The sequence below is a fragment of the Colobus angolensis genome, unplaced genomic scaffold, assembly GCF_000951035.1.
Source record: "Colobus angolensis palliatus isolate OR3802 unplaced genomic scaffold, Cang.pa_1.0 Scaffold211, whole genome shotgun sequence".
NCBI classification, from domain to species: Eukaryota; Metazoa; Chordata; class Mammalia; order Primates; family Cercopithecidae; genus Colobus; species Colobus angolensis.
The window spans coordinates 941,737-959,561 of NW_012115278.1; the positions used below are offsets into that span (position 1 = coordinate 941,737).

The 17,825-nt window shown below is 57.5% G+C and overlaps 1 protein-coding gene across 1 annotated transcript; it reads left to right on the plus strand.

Moving 5' to 3' along the window:
- Positions 1–199: 199 nt before the first annotated feature.
- On the plus strand, positions 200–13,617 carry LOC105512433. The gene is made up of 16 exons (XM_011942887.1): positions 200–246; positions 626–671; positions 1,883–2,014; positions 2,395–2,439; positions 3,783–3,914; positions 5,660–5,786; positions 5,904–5,926; positions 6,121–6,213; positions 8,038–8,082; positions 9,323–9,452; positions 9,643–9,752; positions 9,833–9,877; positions 11,180–11,365; positions 11,674–11,718; positions 12,925–12,969; positions 13,511–13,617. Exons 3-16 carry the CDS (start codon positions 1,918–1,920, stop codon positions 13,615–13,617), a joined length of 1,230 nt encoding a protein of 409 aa, XP_011798277.1. The 5' UTR covers positions 200–246; positions 626–671; positions 1,883–1,917.
- The last annotated feature ends 4,208 nt before the right edge of the window (positions 13,618–17,825 follow it).

The following is a 17,825-nucleotide window of genomic DNA, read 5'->3' on the forward strand; positions in this document are numbered from 1 at the left end:
TTTTGCATGGATCTCATCACATGTGTCCATGGAGGGAAAGCAAGCATGAGCTGGTACCCAACACCCCCTTTTCCACATGGAGGGTGGTCACATGTCCTCCACCTGTGCCCCCAGATGATGAGAATTGAGGAAGACTTCCACTGGACCTGCTTTTCCTGAGCCAGTGTCCGTCACCCAGGTGCTCAGCCCCCAGTGCACTGAAGCTCCAGCCCTTCCTGGTGCCCTGGTCTCCTGCACTGAGCTGTGGTGAGCACATCCGGGTTCCACTGGATGTTTGTGTGGGGAGGGCGTTCTCTGGGTTGGGTCAATGATGAGAACCTTATATTGTGCTGAAGAGAGGTGATGACTTAAAAATCATGCTCAATAGGATTACGCTGAGGCCCAACCTAGGTGAGAATTTTGGAAGAAGATGCTGGGCTCCCGAGATTTCCAGCAGGGCCACTGTATTTTGGCTTGGATGGAGGCCCTGAAGGGCATCTGGAGGTGGCCCAACTCTTTCTCTGTGCTCCTCCATGAGGCAGCCCAGGCTCCCTGTGTGGGCTTGGTGTTGGCCTTCCTGTTCCCCAGCGATGGGACACGTCAGTATCTCCTCCCTGAGCCCCTGTTCTCCCCTTGTTTCTTTCAGTGAGCTCTTCTGCCAAGAGGAGGCCTCCTGGCATTGACCAACATAGGTGAGTGGATCCTACTGGCGTCATGGGCCATGAGCCAGGCCACATGGGTTCACCAGGGGTCAGACTTCAGGACCCGAGGGTTTCCTCAGGGAACTGACCTGAATTCCCACGAGGGAGGGATGGTTTCTCCAGGAGGGCAGCTTCCTTGGGAATCTTACCCGAGGAGGATGCCTTCCCTGAAGCTCTGCAGGGGTGACGATGGTCCAGATGGCAAAGGGTTCCTTCAGCCCCATGCAGGACATCACCCAGTTGAGACTTGATGTGCGGGTCAGGCCTTGAGGACTGCCCAGGCCACATGAGGGGGGCCACAAGGGCTCTAGGGTGCCATGGGTGTCATGCAGGAGCTCTCAGTCCCCAGACTTGTTTCGTGGGGGTGGTGATGGGATTGGGTTGTTGACTTTCAAGGATCTCATCCCACCTGTGACCCTGAATGGGGCCAACACTGTTGAGCAACAGGCCATCCCAGTGGCACGTATTGAGCCTGGTGGGGTGTGGTGCAGTTTCAATAGGGTTGAGCCAATGCTGAGATCTGTATGACGCTTGGTGCTGCTGCTGGCCAGCCCTGGGACCCATGGGCTTTGCGCTAAGTGGGTAGCCCACATCCCACTGGTGGTAACCCATTCTCCGAGTTTGAGTAATGGTTAACAGTGGCATTCTGAGGTGGGAAGGCCCACTGTCTAGGGTCCTATACTGGGAATTTGCTGCCCTGGCTTCTTCTGAGACATGTGGTCACCTCCAGGGTTGTGGGGTCTTGGGCCCAAGGAAAGGAAAAGATACCATGTGGCCCTTGATTGGCCAGGTGTGGCCCAGGTCTGTTGGGGAGGTGTGTGGGATGTGGATGGGGTCCCACCAGTGAAAGCATGTGGCCCAGGTCCCCAGGCTGTGATTTTCAGTGCACACTTGGAGAGGGTGCCTCAGCACGTGCCCACCACATCCAGGGGCAGGCTATGTGACTGCCAGGTTTGCAATGGTGCGTAGCTTCCGAGCTACCCTCCTTGGTGGGCTGGGAGCTGGTTGGTGGCCGTGGCCCATGCCCAGTGGTCACAGGGCAGGCAGACTGCCCTGTTTTTTCAGGGCAGGGGAGGGCCAAGGGTGCCTTGCCTCCGTGATGGGTCAGTGTTCCACATGGAACCCATTACGTGGGTATCTCTTACCCCTCCATATGGAGATGTGAGGACCTATTTGGACACATCCTCCTCCTGTACTCCCAGATGGTGAGCCCAGAGGAAGACTTGCATTGGGCCCAATGACCCTGGGCCAGTGTCTGTCAGACAGGTTCCCAGCCCCTGGTGCAGTGAAGCTCAGGCCTTTCCTGGTGCCCTGGTCTCCTGCACTGAACTGTGGTGAGCATATCATGGTCCTGCTGGATGCATGTGCAGGGAGTGGGGTGCCTTGGGTTGGGTCAATGATGAGAACCTTATATTGTTCTGAAGAAAGGTGATGACTTAAAAATCATGCTCAATAGGATTACGCTGAGGCCCAGCCTAGGTGAGAATTTTGGAAGAGGACACTGGGATCCCGAAGTCCCCTGCAGGGACCCTGTGTTTTGGGCTGGAGACCTCAAGGCTCTGATGGGCATCTGGAGGTGACCCAACCTGTCTCTGTGCTCCTCTGTGAGGCAGCCCAGGCTCCTTTTGTGGGCTTGGTGTTGGTGCTCCAGTTCCCTGGGCCAGGGAACGTTGTTGGCTCTTTACTGAGCTCTGGTTCTCCCTGTGTCTTTCAGTGAGCTCTTCTGCCCAGGTGGGCTCCCTGGCATTGATGGGCATAGGTGAGTGGATCCTGCTGGGGTCATGGGCCATGAACCAGGCCACGTGGGGTCACCAAGGGTCCCCCTTCCGGCCACGAGGGTTTTCTCAGGGAACCGACCTGAATTACCACTGGGGAGGCATAGGTTCTCCAGGAAGGCCGCTATTTTGGGAATCGGATCCAAGGGGGACACTTTCCCTGAAGCCCTGCAGGCGTGATGGTGGTCCAGGCAGGAAAGGGTTCCTTCCACCCTGCACAGGGCAGCTCATAGCTGAGAGTCCATGCTGGGATCAGGCCTCGAGGATTTCCCAGGCCACATGAGGGGGACAGAGGAGCTCTGGGTACCATGGGGGTCACATAGGAGCTCTCAGTATTTGGTGTGTCATGCACAAATGGGCCTCTTGGGTTGGGTCATGGAGATTAAAGGATCATGCACCACCATGGCCCTGAATAGGACCGTCCCTGTTGAGCAATGGGCCATCCCAGTGGGTCTCCTGGAGCTTGGTGGAGGTGGGAGGTGGTATTGTTTCCCTGGGGTTGGGTCAAGGCAGAGCTCTGGCCAGCACCTGGTGGCTTCTGCAGGTCAGCCTTGGGACTCATGGGCATTGGGCCAAGGGGGAACCTGCATCCCATTGGTGGTCACCCTTTTTCCAATGTCAAGTGTCTGAAAAGGTGGCCTCCTGAGGTGGGAAGGCCTGCTGTTGAGGGACGTGTCCCGGGAATTTGTTGCTCAAGCTTCTTCTAAGCTTTGGGGTCATATTCCAGGGTGGCAGGGTCTTGGGCCCAAGCAAAGCAGAGGGCACCATGTGGCTCCTGATTGGCCATGTGGCTGTCTCTATGTGTGGGAGTTTGCAGAGTATGGATGGGGACCCACCAGAGGAAGCACATGGCCCTGCAGCACCAGGCTGTGATTTCTGTTGCACACTTGGAGAGGGTGCCTGGATGTGTGCCCTTCATGCCCAGTGGCAGGCTATGCAACTACCAGGTTTGCAGCAGAGTGTGACATCTGAGCCAGCCTCCTTGGTTGGCCGTGACCTGGTTGGTGGCCTGGGTCTGTGCCAAACGGTCCCAGTACAGCCCTGGGGTCATGCAGGGGAGCTGTTTTGGACAGTGGAGGTGCTCTCAGGGCCTGCAGTATGATGCAGCCTGGGTGTTTTGCTGAAACCCAGTGACCTACCTGCCCTGTCCTCTCTGGGTTCGGTGGAAGGGAGGGCCACCAGTGCACTGCGTACTTAACAAGTCAGTATTTCACATTGAACTCACCACATGTGTCCATGGAGGTCGAGCAAGGGTGAGCTGGCACCCCCAACCCCCTTCCCAACATGGAGGTCAGTTTTGACACATGTCTTCCTCCTGTCTCCCTAGATGGTGGCCCCGGAGGAAAACTTGTGTTGGGCCCACTATCCCTGGGCCAATGTCAGTCAGCCAGGCACCCAGCCCCTAGTGCGCTGAAGCTGAGGACCTTCCTGGAGCCCTTGGCTTCTGCGCTGAGCTGTGGTAAGCCCATCTGGGTCCTGCTGGATACGTGCGCTAGGGACAGGAGGGTGCCCTGGGTTGGGTCAGTGATGAGAACCTTATATTGTTCTGAAGAGAGATGATGACTTAAAAATCATGCTCAATAGGATTACGCTGAGGCCCAGCCTAGGTGAGAATTTTGGAAGAGGGCACTGGGATTCTGAGGTCCCTGACAGAGCAAATGTATTTTGGGATGGAGACCTTGATGCCCTGAAGGACATCTGGTGGACCCAACCCTATCTCTGCACTTCTCTGTGAGGCAGCTCAGGCTCCCTGTGCTGGCTTGGTGTCCGGGCTCCAGGTCTCTGGTGACAGGGCATGTTGGAGGCTCCTTCCTGAGCCTCCACTCTCCCCTGTGTCTTTCAGTGAGCTTCTCTGTCCAAGTGGACCCCCTGGCCTTGAGCAGCATAGGTGAGTACATCGTGAGTACATCCTGTTTTGGTCATGGGCCATGAGTGATGCAGCATGGGGTCCCCGACATTCAGCCTTCAGGCCACTAGGGTTTTCTCAGGCTGCCAACCTACTCCCCACGAGAGAGGGATGGTTTCTCCAGGAGGGCTGCTTCCTTTGGAATCTGACCCAAGGAGCACATCTTTCCTGAAGCCCTGCAGGGGTGACAGTGGTCCAGGCAGGAAGGGGTTCCTTCAACCCAACGTAGGGCAGCTCCCAACTGAAACTTGGTGGCCAGGTCAGGCCTGGAGTACTGCCCAGGGCACATGGAGAGGAGGGCAGGAACAGGGGATGTAGTGTGCCCTGGAAGTCACACTGGAGTTCTCCCTCCCTGGAGAGGGGTGAGTGACTGGGTCCACATGGTCAGGCTGTGGAGATTCAAGGAATGTTCCACACCCATAGTCTTGAATAGGACCCAACCCTATTGAGCAATGGGACATCTTAGTGGCACCTCCTTGAGCCTGGTGGGGAATGGCACTGTTTCAATGAGGTTGGGTCAAGGCTGAGCTCTGGCTGGCACCTGGTGGTGCTGCAGGCCCAGGGACTTGTGGGCTTTGGGCCAAGGGAGCAGCTCTGATCCTGCTGGGGACAAGCCTTCCTTGAGGTCCAATGGTGAAAAGGGTGTCCTTGTGAGGTGGTAAGACCTGCTGTTGAGTGACCTGTTCTGGGAATTTGCTGCCCAGGCTGCTTCTGAGTCATGGGGGTCACCTCAGGGTGGCAGGGTCTTGAGCCCAAGAAAAGGAGAATACACCATGTGGTTCCTGATGGGCTGAGTGTGACCCAACTCTGTGTGTCAGAGTTGGGCAGGGCATGGATGGGGACCCACCATAGAAAACATGTGACCCTGGAGGCCGCTAGGCTTGGAGAGGGCACTAGGGCTAGCGCCCACCATGCCTAGGTGCAATCTCTTGGACTGCCAGGTCTGCAGTGGCTCTTGGCCTCTGGGCCAGCATACTTGGTTGGCCAGGAGCTGGTTGGTGACCCTGTCCTCTGCCCCGTGTCCCTGGTATGGCCCTGGGGTTGTGTGTGGGAACAGGCCCAGGCAGTGGAGGTGCTCTTGGGGCCCGCAGAAGGGTGCAGCCCAGACATCTTGCCTGAGCCAGGTGACACGCTTGCCCTGTCTTTCCAGGGTTTGGTGGCAGGGAGGGCCAAGGGTGCCCAGTGTCCATGTGGGTCAGTGTTCAGCATGAATCCCATCACATGAGTATCCCTTAGCCCTTTCTCCACATTGATTGTGAGGCCCTGGTTAGACACATTTCCTCCTCCTGTCCCTCCAGATGGTGAGCCTGGAGGAAGACTTGTGTTGACCCACAGGCCCCAGGCCAATGTCAGCCAGGTGCTCATCTCCTGGTGCGCTGAAACTCTGGCCCTTCTTGGCACCCTGGTCTCCTGCACTGTGCTGTGGTGAGCACATCTGGGTTGCACTGGATGTGGGGGGAGGGTGTTCCCTGGGTTGGGTCAATGATGAGAACCTGATATTGCCCTGAAGAGAGATGATGACTTAAAAATCATGCTCAATAGGATTACGCTGAGGCCCAGCCTAGGTGAGAATTTTGCAAGAGGATGCTGGGATCCCGAGGTCCCTTCCAGGACCATTGTATGTTGAACTGGAGACCTGGAGACCTGGAGGTGCTGAAGGGCATCTGGAGGTGGCCCAACCTGTCTCTGTGCTCCTCTGTGAGGCAGCCCAGGCTCCCTGTGAGGGGTTGGTGTTGGTGCTCCGGTTCCCTGGGGGCAGGGAACATTGGTGGCTCCCTCCTGAGCCCCTGTTCTCACCTTGTGCCTTTCAGATCTTCCACCCAGGAGGTCCCCCTGGCATTGACTGGCATAGGTGAGTGGATCCTACTGGGGTCACGGGTCATGAGCCAGACCATGTGAGGTCCCTGAGATTCAGCCTTTGAGTAACGATTTTTTCAGGGAGCGGACTTGAATTTCCACCTGGGAGGGAAGGGTACTCCTGGAGGGCAATATTTTTTGGGAATTGGACCCAAGGAAGACGCCTTCCCTGAATCCCTGCCAGGGTGATGGTGGTCCAGGCAGGAAACTTCCTTCTGCTTAATGCAGGGCAGCACCCAGCTGAGACTCAGTGCTCCAGTACGGCCTCCAGAACTGCCCAGGCCACATGAAGGGGGCCAGAGGGGCTACGAGGTGCCACAGAGGTAACAGGGGAGCTCTTAGTCCCCAGAGTGTGGTGCGTGAATTGGCCCGTTCGGTTGGGTCTCAGAGATTTAAGGATTGCACCACACCATGACCCTGAATGCAACCGTCCCTGTTGATCAATGGGTCATCCCAGTGAGTCTCCTGGAGCCTGGTGGGAGGTAGCATGGTTTTCCTGGGGTTGGGTCAAGGCAGGGCTCTGGCCAGTACCTCATGGTTCTGCAGGTCAGCCCTGGGACTCATGGGCTTTGGGCCAAGGGGCAGCCCACATCCAGCTGGGGGCCACCCTTTCTCTACGGTCAAGTGTCGTGAAGGGTGGCCTCCTGAGTTGGGAACAGCCACTATTGAGGCACTTGTACTGGGAATTAGTTGCTCAGGCTGCTTGGGAGCCATGGTGTCACTTCCAGGGTGACAGGGTCTTGGGACCAAGCAAAGGAGAGGGCACCATGTCGCTGCAGTTAGGCCATGTGTGACTGGCTCTGTGTCTGGGAAGTATGAGGAGTATGAATGGGGACCCACCAGAAAAAGCAAGTGGTCCTGCAGCCCCAGGCTATGATTTCCGGTGCTTGGAGAGGGTGCCTGTACACCCACCTACCAGGCTCAGGGGTAGGCTATGCCACTGTCAGGTCTGCAGTGGCGCATGGCAACTGGGCCAGCCTCCTTGGTTGGCCATGACCTGGCCGGTGGCCTGGGCCTGTGCCCAGTGTTCCCAGGGCAGCTCTAGGGTGCTGTGAGGAAGCTGATTTGGCCAGTGGAGGTGCTCTCGGGTCCTGCAGTCCAGCATAGTCTAAGCGTTTTGCCTGAGCCCAGTGACCTGCCTGCCTTGCCCTTGCTGGGTTCGGTGGTAGGGAGGGCCAGGGGTTCCCTGCATAGGTGACGAGTCAGTATTTTTCATGAATATCATCATATGTGTCCATGGAGTGGGAGCAAACGTGAACTGGCACCCGCCACCCCCTTCTCCACATGGAGGTGATCACATGTCCTCCACGTGTTCCCCTAGATGGTGAGACTTCTGTTGGGCTCGCTTTTCCTGGGCCAGTGTCCCTCAGTCAGGTGTTCAACCTTCGGTGCGCTGAAGCTCCAGCCCTTCCTGGTGTCCTGGTCTCCTGCACTGAGCTGTGGTGAGCACATCTGGGTGCCACTGGATGCATAAGCACGAAGGGGGTGCCCTGGGTTGGGTCGATGATGAGAACCTTATATTGTCCTGAAGAGAGGTGATGACTTAAAAATCATGCTCAATAGGATTACACTGAGGCCCACCCTAAGTGAGAAATTTGGAAGGGGATGTTGGGATCCCGAGATTTCTGGCATGGCCACTGTATTTTGGGTTGGAGACCTGGAGGCCCTGAAGGGTATCTGGAGGTGGTCCAGATCTTTCTCTGTGCTCCTCTGTGTAGCAGCCCAGGCTCCCTGTGCAGGCTTGGTGGTGTTGTTCCTTGGGGGTGGGGCATGTGGGTGGCTCCTCCCTGAGCCCCGGTTCTCCCCTTGTGTCTTTCAGTGAGCTCTTCTGCTAAGGGGGTCCTCCTTGCAATGACCAATATAGGTGAGTGGATCCTGCTGGTGTCATGGTCCATGAGCCAGTCTGCTTGGGGTTGCCAAGGGTCAGACTTTGGGCCATGAGGGTTTCCTCAGGGAGCCGACCCTAATTCCCACCAGGGAGGCATGGTTTCTCCAGGAGGGCAGCTTCCTTGGGAATCTTACCCGAGGAGGATGCCTTCCCTGAAGCCCTGCAGGGGTGACGTTGGTCCAGATAGCAAAGGGTTCCTTCAGCCCCATGCAGGACATCGCCCAGTTGAGACTTGGTGTGTGGGTCAGGTCTTGAGGACTGTCCAGGCCACATGAGGGGGACCAGAAGTGCCACACGAGGGGGGCTCTGGGGTGCCACAAGTGTTACGTACGAGCTCTCAGTCCCCAGACTTGTTTCAGGGGTGTGGTGACAGGGTCGACTCACGGAGGTTCAAGGATCTCATCCCACCTGTGACCCTGAATGGGGTCGACCCTGTTGAGCAACTGGCCATCCCAGTGGCACGTATTGAGCCTGGTAGGGTGTGGTGCAGTTTCAATGGGGTTGGGTCAAGGCTGAGAAATGGCTGGTGCCTGGTGGTGCTGCAGTCCAGCCCTGGGAGGGATCTGTGAGCTTTGGGCTGAAGGGGAAGCCTGCATCGCATTGGGGGTAACCTGTTCTCCGAATTTGAGAGACAGTAACAGTGGCATTCTGAGGTGGGAAGGCCCACTGTCTGAGATCCTGTACTGGGAATTTGCCACCCCACCTTCTTCTGAGCCATGGGGTCACCTCCAGGGTGATGGGGTCTTGGGACCAAGGAAAAGAGAAGATACCATGTGGCCCTTGATTGGCCAAGTGTGGCCCAGCTCTGTGTTTGGGAGGTGTGTGGGATGTGGATGCGGTCCCACCACTGAAAGCTCGTGGCCCAGGTCCCCAGGCTGTGATTTTCAGTGCACACTTGGAGAGGGCACCTTGGTGGGTGCCCACCACGTCCGGGGCAGACTATGTGACTGCCAGGTTTGCAACAGTGCGTAGCTTCCGGCTACCCTCCTTGGTTGGCTGGGAGCGGGTTGATGGCTGTGGCTCATGCACAGTAGTCACAGGGAAGACAGACTGCCCTGTTTTTTCAGGGTATGGGGAAGGAGAGGGCCATGGGTGCCCTGCATCCGTGATGGGTCAGTGTTCCACATGGAATCCTTTACATGTGTATCTCTTATGCCTTCTACATATGGAGATGTGAGGCCCTATTTTGACATATGTCCTCCTCCTGTACCCCCAGATGGTGAGCATGGAGGAAGACTTGCTTTGGGCCCAATGGCTCTGGGCCAGTGTCTGTCAGCCAGTTCCAGCCCCAGGTGCACTGAAGCTCAGGCCTTTCCTGGCACCCTGATCTCCTGCACTGAGCTATGGTGAGCATATCCTGGTCCTGCTGAATGCAAGCATGGGGAGGGGTTGTCCTAGATTGGGTCAATGATGAGAATCTTATAATGTTCTGAAGAGAGGTGATGACTTAAAAATCATGCTCAATAGGATTACGCTGAGGCCCAGCCTAGGTGAGAATTTTGGAAGAGGACTCTGGGATCCCAAAGCCCCCTGCAGGGCTCCTGTGTTTTGGGCTGGGGACCTGGAGGCCCTGAAGGGCATCTCGTGGACCCAACTGTATCTCTGTGCTCCTCCATGGGGCAGCCCAGCCTCCCTGTACTGGCTTGGTATCCAGGCTCCGGGTCTCCAGGGACGAGGCATATTGGAGGCTCCTTCCTGAGCGCCTACTCTCCCCTGTGTCTTTCAGTGAGCTCCTCTGTCCAAGTGGTCCCCCCAGCCTTGAGCAGTATAGGTGAGTACATCCTGTTTTGGTCATGGGCCATGAGTGATGCAGCATGGGGTCCACGACATTCAGCCTTCAGGCCACTAGAGTTTTCTTAGGCTGCCAACCTACTCCCCACGAGGGAGGAATGGTTTCTCCAGGAAGGCTGCTTCCTTTGGAATCTGACCCAAGGAGCATGCCTTTCCTGAAGCCCTGCAGGGGTGACAGTGGTCCAGGCAGAAAGGCGGTCCTTCAGCTCATTGTAGGGCAGCTCCCAGCTGAAACTCGGTGGCCAGGTCAGGCCTGGAGTACTGCCCAAGGCACATGGGGAGGTGGGGCACAGGGGATGCAGTGCACCCTGGAGGTCACACTGAAGTTCTCTCTCCCTGGAGATGGGTGAGTGACTGGGCCCACACGGTCAGGCTGTGGAGATTCAGGGAATGCTCCACACCCGTGGCCTTGAATGGAACCAACCCTGTTGAACAATGGGCCATCTTAGTGGCACCTCCTTGAGCCTGGTAGGGGACGGCACTCTTTCAGTGAGCTTGGGTCAGGTCTGAGCTCTAGCTGGCACCCAGTGGTGCTACAGGCTGGCCCTGGGACTTGTGGGCTTTGGGCCAAGGGGGAAGCTTCCATCCTGCTGGGGACAACCCTTCCTTGAGGTCCAGTGGCAGGAAGGGGGGCCTCCTGAGGTGGAAAGGCCTGCTGTAAAGGGACCTGTCCTGGGAATTTGCCGCCCAGTCTGCTTCTCAGCCATGGGGTCACCTCTAGGGTGGTGGGGTCTTGAGCACACGGAAAGGAGAGGACACTGTGTGGTTCCTGATTGGCTGAGTGTGGCCCAGCTCTGTGTGTTGGAGTTGTGCAGGGCATGGATTGGGACCCACCAGTGAAAGCACGTGACCCTGGAGGTCCCCAGGCTTGGAGAGGGCACCAAGTCTGGCACCCACCATGCCCAGGTACAGGCTCTGGGACTGCCAGGTTGCAGCAGCTTTTGGCATCTGGGCCACCCTCCTTGGTTGGCCAGGAGCTGGTTGGTGGCCCTGTTCCATGCCCCATGTCCCTGGTATGGCCATGGGGTTGAGCAGGAGAACTGGTGCTGGCATGGAGGTGCTCTTGCAGCATGCAGTAGGGTGCATCCCAGGCATCTTGCCTGAGTCAGGTGACCCACTTGCCCTGTCTTTCCAGGGTTTGGTGGCAGGGAGGGCCAAGGGTGCCCCATATCCATGTTGGGTCAGTGTTCAGCATGGATTCCATCACATGAGTATCACTTAGCTCCTTCCCCGCATTGATATGTGAGGCCCTGGTTTGACACATGTCCTCCTGTCCCTCTAGATGGTGAGCCTGGAGGAAGACTTGTGTTGGGCCCACAGGCCCCAGGCCAGGGTACATCAGCCAGGTGCTCAGCCCACGGTGCGCTGACGCTCCGACCCTTCCTGGTACCCTGGTCTCCGGCACTGAGCTGTGGTGACCATATCCAGGTCCCGCTAGATGCCTGTGTAGGGAGGCAGAGTGCCCTGGGTTGGGTCAATGATGAGAACCTTGTATTATCTTGAAGAGAGGTGATGACTTAAAAATCATGCTCAATAGGATTACGCAGAGGCCCAGCCTAGGTGAGAATTTTGAAAGAGGACACTGGGATCCTGAGGTCCCCAACAGGGCCACTGTATTTTGGGCTGGAGACCTGGAGATCCTGAAGGGCATCTGTGCTCCTCCCTGAGGCTGCCCATGCTCCATATTTGGAATTGGTGTTGGTGCTCCACTTCCCTGGGGGCAGGAAACGTGGGTGGCTATTCCCTGAGCCCCCTTTCTCCGCTTGTGTCTTTCAGTGAGCTCTTCCGAACAGATGGGCTCCCTGGCATTGACTGACATAGGTGAGTGGATCCTTCTGGGATTATGGGCCATGAGCCAGGCCGTGTGGGGTCCCCAAGGTTCAGCCTTTGAGTCACAAGGGTTGTCTCAGGCAGCCAACCTGATTTGCCACCTGGGAGAGATGGCTTCTCCAGGAGGGTGGCTTTTGTGGGAATTGGACCCAAGGAGGACACCTTCCCTCCTTGGGTCCTACTTGGGGGTGACAGTGTTCCAGGCAGGAAAGGGTTCCTTCTGCCCAGAATGTGATTTCTGGTGCAGCTTGGAGAGGGTACCTGTACTTGCCCCCACCACGCCCGGGGGCAGGCTTTGCCACTGCAGGTGTGCAGTGCCACGTGGCATCAGGGCCAGCCACCTTGGTTGGCTGTGACTTGACTGGTGGCCCATGCCTATGCCCAGTGTTCTCAGGGCTGCCCTGGGGTCATGCGGGGGAGCTGTTTTGGGCAGTGGAAGTGCTCTTGGGGCCTGTAGTATGGCACAGCCTGGGCATTTTGCCTGAGCCCAGTGAACTGCCTGACTTATCCTTCCTGGGTTTGGTGGCAGGGAGGGCCAAGGGTGCCCTACATTGGTGACAAGTCAGTATTTCACATGGATCTCATCACATGTGTCCATGGAGGGGGGCAAGCGTGAGCTGGCACTCATCCCATTCTCCCAATGGAGGGTGGTCACATGTCCTCCACCTGTGCCCCTAGATGGTAAGACTGAAGGAAGACTTGCATTGGGCCCGTTTTTCATGGGCCAGTGTCCATCAGCCAGGTGCTCAGCCCCCAGTGCACTGAAGATCCAGCCTATCCTGGCACCGTAGTCTCCTGCACTCAGCAGGAGTGCTGAGCACATCTGGGTTCCACTGGATGTTTTTTTGCAAGGAGGGGGGTTCCCTAGGTTGGGTCAATGATGAGAACTTTATATTGTCCTGAAGAGAGGTGATGACTTAAAAATCATGCTCAATAGGATTACGCTGAGGCCCAACCTAGGTGAGAATTTTGGAAGAGGATTATGGGATCCTGAGGTGCCCAACAAGGCCACTGTATTTTGGGCAGGAGACCTGGAGGCTCTGAAGGGCATCTGGAGGTGGCCCAACCTGTCTCTGCGCTCCTTCGTGACGCAGCCCAGGCTCCCTGTGTGGGATTGGTGTTGGTGTTCCAGTTCCCTGGCGTGAGGAACGTTGGTGGCTCCTTCCTAAGCTCCTGTTCTCACCTTGTGTCTTTCAGTGAGCTGTGCCACCCAGGAGGTACCCCTGGTATTGACTGGCATAGGTGAGTGGATCCTGCTGGGGACATTGGTCATGAGCCAGACTGTGTAGGGTCCCTGAGGTTTAACCTTTGAACCACAAGGGTTTTCTCAGGAAGTGGACCTGAATTTCCACCTGGGAGGGAAGGGTTCTCCTGGAGGGCAACTTTTTCTGGAATCAGACCCAAGGAGGACCCCTTCCCTGAAGCCCTGCATGGGTGATGATGGTCCAGGCAGGAAAGGATTCCTTCTGCCCAATGCAGGGCAGCACCCAGCTGAGATGCAGTGATCCAGTAAGGCCTGCAGAACTGCCCAGGCCATATGAGGGGGGCCAGAGGGGCTGCGGGGGGCCACAGGGGTAACAGGAGAGCTCTTGGTCCTTGGAGTGTGGTGCCTGAATGGACCCATGGGATTGGGTTGTGTAGATTCAAGGATCGCGCCCCACCCATGGCCCTGAATGCGACCTTTCCTGTTGAGCAATGGGCATCTCAGTGGGTGGGGGGGTGGTATTGTTTCCCTGGGGTTGGGTCTAGGTAGAACTCTGGCTGATACCTGGTGGTGCTGCAGATCAGCCCTGGGACACGTGGGCTTTGGGCCAAGGGATGGCCCGCATCCCGCTGGGGGTCACACTATCTCCAAGGTCAAGTGTCGTGAAAGGTGGCCCCCTGAAGTGAGAAGGCCTACTGTAGGGGGATCTGTCCCAGGATTGTGTTGCTCAGGCTGCTTCTGAGCCATGGCATCACATTCACAGTGGCAGGGTCTTGGGCCCGAGCATGGCAGAGGGCACCATGTCATTCTGGATTGGCCACGTATGGCCTAACTCCATGTGTTGGAGGTGTGCAGAGCATGGACGGTGACCCACCGGAGAAAGCACGTGGCCCTGCGTCCCAGGCTGTGATTTCTGGTGACGCTTGGAGAGGGTGTCTTGATCTGTGCTCACCATGCCCAGGGGCCAGGTCTGCAGCCTGAGCCCCATGTGGCATCTGGGTCAACCAGGGGCAGACTATGTGATAGCCAGGTCTGCAGCCTGAGCCCCATGTGGCATCTGGGTAAGCCAGGGGCAGACTGCAAAGCCAGGTCTGCAGCCTGAGCCACGTGTGGCATCTGGGTAAGCCAGGGGCAGACTGCGATAGCCAGGTCTGCAGCCTGAGCCCTGTGTGGCATCTGGGTAAGCTAGGGGCAGACTGCGATAGCCAGGTCTGCAGCCTGAGCCATGTGTGGCATCTGGGCCAGCCACCTTGGTTGGCTGTGAGCTGGCTGGTGGCCTTGGCCTGTGTCCAGTGGTGCCAGGGCGGCCCTGGGGTCATGTGGGGGAGCTATCTTGGGCAGTGGAGGTGCTGTTGGGGCCTGCAGTAGAGCACAGCCTGTGGGCATTTTGCCTGAGCCCAGTCACCTGCTTGCCCTGTTTCTCCAGGGTTTGGTGGCAGGAAGGGCCAAGGTTACCCTGCGTCCGTGACGACTGAGTAATTCACATGGATCTCATCATGTTTGTCCTTGGAGGGCAAGCAAATGTGGGCCCCTACCCCCACGGCCTTCCCCACATGGAGATCATTTTGGACACATATCCTCCTCCTGTCCCCCTAGGTGGTGAGACCGGAAGAAGACTTGCATTGGGCCCACTGTTCCTGGGCCAGAGTCAGCCAGCCTGGTTCCCAGCTCCAAGTGTGGTGAAGCTCAGGCTCTTCCTGGCACCCTTGGCTCCTGCACTGAGCTGGGGTGAGCATATCTGGGTTCCGCTGTTTGCATGTGAAGGGAGGGGGATGCCCTGGGTTGGGCCGATAATGAGAACCTTATATTGTCCTGAAGAGAGGTGATGACTTAAAAATCATGCTCCATAGTATTATGCTGTAGCTCAACCTAGGTGAGAATTTTGGAAAATGAGGCTGGAATCCTGAGATCCCTGGCAGGGCTACAATTATTTTGGGTTGGAGAACTCGAAGACCTGAAGGGCATCTTGGGGGCGCCGATCCTGTCTCTGTGCTCCTCCATGAGGCAGCCCATGCTCCCTTTACGGGCTTGGTGTCTGTGCTCTGCTTCCCCAGGGGCGGGGCAATTTGACGGCCCCTTCCTGAGCCCGCCTTCTTCCCTGTGTCTTTCAGTGAGCTCTTCCGTCCAGGTGGGCCCCTGGCTTTGAGCGGCATAGGTCGGTGCATCCTGTTGGGATCATGGGCCATGAGTGAGGCAGCATGGGGTCATCGAGAGTCAGCCTTCGGACCACTAGGGTTTTCTCAGGAAGCCAACCGATTACCCACCGGGAGGGATAGTTCCTCCAGGAGGATTGCTTCCTTGGGAATCTGACCCTAGGAGCATGCATTTCCTGAAGCCCTGCAGAGGTGATGGTGGTCCAGACAGGAAAGGGTTCCTTTAGCCCAATGTAGGGCAGTTCCCAGCTGAAACTCGGTGGGCAGGTCAGGCTCGAGGACTGCCCAGGCCACATGATGGGGGCCACTGGGGCTTTGGGGTGCCCTGGAGGTCACACTAGAATTCTTCCCCCAAGAGAGGTGGGTGATAGGGCTCACCCAGTCAGGCTGCGGAGATTCAAGGAATGCGCCCCACCCACGGCCCTGAATGGGACCAACCCTGTTGAGCAATGGACCATTTTAGTGGCGCTTCCTTGAGCCTTTTAGGGGGTGGCGCTGTTTCAATGCAGTTGGGTCAAAGCTGAACTCTGGCTGGTGCCTGGTGGTGTTGCAGGCCAACCCTGGTGCCCACATGGACTTTGGGCCAAAGGGGCAGTCATATCCCACTGGGGTCATCCCTTCCTTGAGATTCAGTGGCAGGAAGGGTGTTCTCCTGTGGTGGAAGACCTGCTGTCAAGGGACCTGTCCTGGGAATTTGCCACCCAGGCTGCTTCTGAGCCATGGAGTCACCTCCAGGGTGGCAGGATCTTGAGTCCAAGGAAAGGAGAGGACACCAGGTGGTTTCCGATTGGCCGAGTGTCACCGGGCTCTGTATGTGGGAGGTGGGCAAGGCATGGATGGGGACCCATCAGAGAAAGCATGTGGCTGTGGAGGCCCCCAGGCTTTGATTTCCTGTGCGTGCTTGCAGTGGGCACCAGGGCAGCCCTACCATGCCCAGGGGCAGGCTCGGTGACTGCCAGGTCTGGAGTGGGTCCTGGCATGAAGACCACCCTCCTTGGTTGGCCATGAGCAGGTTGGTTGCCCTAGCCGATGCCCTGTGGTCCTAGTGCGGCCCTGGGGTTGTTCGGGGGAGTCAGCGTGGGCAGTGGAGGTGCTCTCAAGGCCTGCAGTAGGGTGCAGCCCAGGCGTCTTGCCCAAGCCCAGAAACCCACTTGCCCTGTCTTTCCAGGGTTTGGTGGCAGGGAGGGCCAAGTGTGCCCCACATCCGAAATGGATCAGTGTTCTGCATGGATCCCATCACAAGGGTATCCCCTACCCACCTTCCCTGCATTGATACGTGAGGCCCTGGTTGGACACATGTCCTCTTCCTGTCCCTACAGATGGTGACCCTGGAGGAAGACTTGTGTTGGGCCTGCAGGCCCCAGGCCAATATCCGTCAGCCAGGTGCTCAGCTCCCAGTGCACTGAAGCTTGGATCCTTCTTGGCAACTTGGTGTCCAGCACTGAGCTGTGGTGAGCCCATCCGGGTCCTGCTGGATGCATGCACAGGGAGGGGGCTGCCCTGAGTTGGGTCAATGATGAGAACCTTACATTGTCCCGAAGAGAGGTGATGACTTAAGAATCATGCTCAATAGGATTATGCTGAGGCCCAGACTAGGTGAGAATTTTGGAAGAGGATGCTGGGATCCTGAGATCCCCGGCAGGGTCACTGTGTTTTGGGTTGGAGACCTGGAGGCCCTAAAGGGCATCTGGAAGGGGGCCCAACCCTGTCTCTGTGCTCCTCTGTGAGGCAGCCCAGGCTCTCTGTGTGGGCTTGGTGTTGGTGCTCTGGTTCCCCAGGGACAGGGCAGGTTGGCAGCTCCTTCCTGAGCCTTCGTTCTCCCTTTGTGTCTTTAGTGAGCTTTTCCACCCAGGTGGTCCCCCTGGCATTGACCAACATAGGTGAGTGCATCCTGCTGAGGACATGGGCTATTAGATAGTCGGTGTGGGGTCGCTGAGGTTCAGCCTTTGGGCCACAAGGGTTTTCTCAGGCAACCGACCTGAACTCCCACCTGGGAGAGATGGGTTCTCCAGGAGGGCAGCTTTTTTCGGAATCAGACCCAAGGAGGACACCTTCCCTGAAGCCCTACAGGGGTGATGGTGGTCCAGGCGGGAAAGGATTCCTTCTGCCCAACTCAGGGCCCAACACAGGGCAGCGCCCCCTTGAGAATTGGTGCTCTGGTAAGGCCTCAAGGACTGCCCAGGCCACATAAAGGAGGTCAGAGGGGCTACAGGGAACCACGGGGGTAAAAGGGGAGCTCTTGGCCCCCGGAGTGTGGTATGTGAATGGGCCCATTGGGTTGGGTTGCGGAGATTCAAGGATCGCATCTGACTCATGGCCCCGAATGACCATCCCTGTTGAGCAGTGGGTCATCCCAGTGGGTCTCCTGGAGCCTGGTGGGGGTTGGCGTTGTTTTCCTGGGGTTGGGTCAAGGTGGAGCTCTGGCTGGTACCTGGTGGTGCTGCAGGTCAGCCCTGGGACTCATGGGCTTTGGGCCAAGAGGCAGCCCACATCCCACTGGGGGTCATGAAGGGTGGCCTCCTGAGGTGGGAAGGCCTACTGTCGAGGCACCTAGACTGGGAATTGTTCCTCAGGCTGCTTAGGAGCCATGGTGTCACCTCCAGGGTGGTGGGATCTTGAGACTAAGCAAAGGAGGGGGCACCCGATTGGCCATGTGTGGCTGGCTCTGTGTCTGGGAGGTGTGTGGAGTATGGATGGGGACCCACCAGAGAAAGCAAGTGGCCCTGCAGTCCCAGGAGGTG